This window comes from Crocuta crocuta, unplaced genomic scaffold (assembly GCF_008692635.1).
Source record: "Crocuta crocuta isolate KB4526 unplaced genomic scaffold, BGI_CrCroc_1.0 scaffold488, whole genome shotgun sequence".
Lineage (NCBI taxonomy): Eukaryota > Metazoa > Chordata > Mammalia > Carnivora > Hyaenidae > Crocuta > Crocuta crocuta.
Window position 1 is genome coordinate 191,899 of NW_027530995.1, and position 3,557 is coordinate 195,455.

Below are 3,557 nucleotides of genomic sequence, written 5' to 3' on the forward strand. Positions count from 1 at the left end.
GTATAAATTTAGCAAAATATTTTTGAGATTAGTATGTGAAAACTATAAAAAACTGATGTGGAAAATCAAATGGCATAAATGAGACACATATTGTATACTGTGTTCATAGATTGGAAGACTCAGTAAAAATGTCAGTTCTCAAGTCTCCCTACTTATATAATTAAATTTGTATAGAAATTCCCACAGGGTTTTTTTTATAGCCACAGACCCTCTGATACTAAATTTATATTTAAAAAAAACAAAATAGAATAGTTCATCAATTTTGAAAAATACTCAATATTAAGTATTATGTAACTATAGTAATCAAAACTGGTATCGGTGGCAGGATCAACACCTAGATTTTTGACCATGGAGAATGGATAACCTTTCAACAAATAGTTTTGGAGCACTTGGATGGGCATCCGGGAGAAAGTGAAACTCGAGCCAGACCTCACATGTTATATAAAAGCTGACCCTAAAGTTAATCACAGATCTAAAGGTAAAACATATAAGGTTTTACCAGATGCATCCATAAAGGTATAATCCAGAAAAATTACCAAGTTTGACCTCAAATTAGAAACCTGATATGCTAAAGTTCCAGTTAAGAGGATGGAAAGACAAGCTATGACTCATTCTAGGGACTGGAAAGAAGTATTACAGGTCACCTATTCAACAATGAATTCACATACAAAATGTGTTAAGAACTCTAAACTCAGTAGTAAGAATACCAAAAATCCAAGCAGAAAATTGGCAAAGGGTTTTAGGTAACATTTCACTAAAGAATGACATAGATAGATAGATAGATAGAGAGAGAGAGAGAGATATGTATGTAAATATGCACATGAAGATGTTTAGCATCATTACCAGTTAAACTATTCAGGAAATACAGAGAACTATTAGATATAGATAATATATAACATAAATATAGAAAAAACGCTTTGGGGGATTAAAGACCTGAATGTAAGACCTGAAATAAAAATCCTAGAAAAGAGCACAGGCAGTAATTTCTGTGACATTAGCCATAGCAACTTCTTTCTAAATATGCACTCTGGGGCAAGGGAAACAAAAGCAAAAATAAACTACTCGGACTACATCAAAATAAAAAGCTTCTGCACAGCAAAGGAAACAACAGAACTAAAAGGCAACCTACTGAAAGGGAGAAGATATTTGCAAATTGCATATCCAATAAAAGGTTAGTATCCAAAATGTATAAAGAACTTACAAAACTCAACACCCAAAAAACAACCAATTTTTAAAAATGGACAGAAGACATGAACAGACATTTTTCCAAAGAAGATATCCAGATGGCCAACAATCATGTGAAAAGATGCTCATCATCACTTACCGTCAAGGAAATGCAAATCAAAATTACAATGAGATATCACCTCACATCTGTCAGAATGGCTAAGATCAACAACAGAAGAAACAAAAAGTGTTGGTGAGGATGTGAAAAAAGGAACACTCAGGCACCCTTGGTGGGAATGCAAACTGATGCAGCCACTGTGGAAAACAGTATAGAGGTTTCTCAGAAAATTTAAAATATAGTTACCATAGGATCCAGTAATTCCACGACTGGGTATTTACACAAAGAATATGAAAATGCTAATTCAAAAAGATAGAGGCACCCCCCTATATTTATTGCAACATTATTTACAATAGCTAAAATATGGAAGCAACACAAGTGTTAATGGATAGATAAATGGATAAAGAAGTGGTATATATAAACAATGGGATATTTATTATTCAACCATATAAAAGAATGAAATTTTGCCATTTGCAACAACACGATTAGACCTAGAGGATATAATGCTAAATGAAATAAGTCAATCAGAGAAAGACAGATACCTTATGGTTTCACTTGTTTGAAATTTAAGAGTCAAAACAAATGAGCAAAGGGGAAAAAAGGACAAAGCAAGAAACAGACTCTCTTTTTTAATTTTTTAATGTTTATTTTTGAGAGAGAGGGAGAGAGAGAGAGAGAACATGAGTGGGTGAGGAGGAAAGGCAGAAAGACAGGGAGACACAGAATCTGAAGCAGGCTCCAGGCTCTGAGCTGTCAGCACAAAGTCCAACGCGGCTCAAACTCACAGACTGCTAGATCATGACCTGAGCCTTGGGCGCTTAAGTGACTGAGTCACCCAGGTGCCCCAACAGCCCCTTAACTATAGAGAACAAATTGATGGTTACCAAAGGGGAGGTAGTTGGGGAGACTAGTGCATTTGTCATGATGAGTGGATGATTAAAATAAAAACAGAAAAAAATGTCTTGGAGAAATAATTACATAGCTAATAGAATGGCCAACATCAAAAATACGTGAGTGAAAAATAGGCTTAAAAATAACCAATAAAGAACATGTCTCTTATATGGACCCATGTGAGAGAGGGAGGTGCTTGAATTGTTTCCTAGAAGAAACAAATTTTTTGTAACCAGAAAGTGGTTCCATGTAAGCCTTCCTAGTAAATTGCCTGAAGAGATATCAAATAGAAGGAGGTCTAAAGCATTTAGGATTCAGTAATTTGACTAAATTTTCACCTCCATTCCTTCTTTTATATTACTGATTTATTTTCTTTTCATTAAACTGGGCCTCCTAAATCCTGTAAGCTTTAGCCTTGCAAAACCTGATTGTCATTCACAAATGAGAGAGGTTAAAAAGTAATGGAAAGTCATTGTGAATTCATTTGGTGGCAAAACACTTGCTTGGAAAGACTGCTGCTATTTGTTCATAACAGTCTTGTAAATTTAAACCTTCTATCAGAATATATTTATTATTTATGTACCAAGTTGTTTTAAAAAGGCCGTAAAGTGACGTAAATGATTGGTTTAGTACAAGGTAAAACCTAGCTAAGTCCATAGAGGCAGTATATTAGTGTTTAATTCTGTGTGAGGTGTGGGCTCAGATTTCCTTGGTTTGAACACCAGCCCTACAACTAACTTGTTGTCACCCTTTTTGTATCTCAGTGTTCTCATCTGTAAAATGGGAATAATAATAGTGCCTATTAACATAAGAGTTTTTGTGAAAATAATTTAGTACATGTAAAGCATTTAGAATAGTAACTGGCACATGAGTCTTCAGTAAGTGTTAGCTTATCAGTATTAGCTCTGAATTGTGAATATTTCAAGAAGATTATTGAAAATCTTCATTTGAAAGTAAACTAAAATGTTGTCTTTGCCTAAAGTACTCCTTTATTTGTTGTTTTATTGTAGAGGTAGTATAGAGACCTTCTACATACCAAAAGAACCAACAGATATTAAGAACTAAAAAAAGAGAAATTTCATGGAAAGCAAACATTATGTTTCTTGAATTTAATTCTTTTGTAAGCCATTTCCTCAATTTTTTTCTTAAATATGTTCTGAATATTATTTTTCACTATGTAAACTTCAGAACAACTCATTTCCTATTATTCAAAATCTTAACTTTAAGCAATTGTACTTTGGGACTTTTCAAAATCTGTTCCTATTAATCACTATTTTTTCCTTTTCCCTTTATAGGTCACCATTTGCTGCTGTCACAGACTATTCAGTTACAAGGAATAATGTCATACAGCTCTGCTTGGAATTAACAACAATTGTGAAAAAGG

General features: G+C 33.7%; 1 protein-coding gene across 1 annotated transcript in view; it reads left to right on the top strand.

Moving 5' to 3' along the window:
- Positions 1 to 3,557, top strand: part of CNKSR2 (connector enhancer of kinase suppressor of Ras 2) — a 231,532-nt gene that overhangs the window by 29,233 nt on the left and 198,742 nt on the right. Inside the window, exon 4 of the mRNA XM_077770516.1 lies at positions 3,469 to 3,552. Coding sequence (XP_077626642.1) covers positions 3,469 to 3,552 — 84 coding nt within the window. The remainder of the gene's footprint in view (positions 1 to 3,468; positions 3,553 to 3,557) is intronic.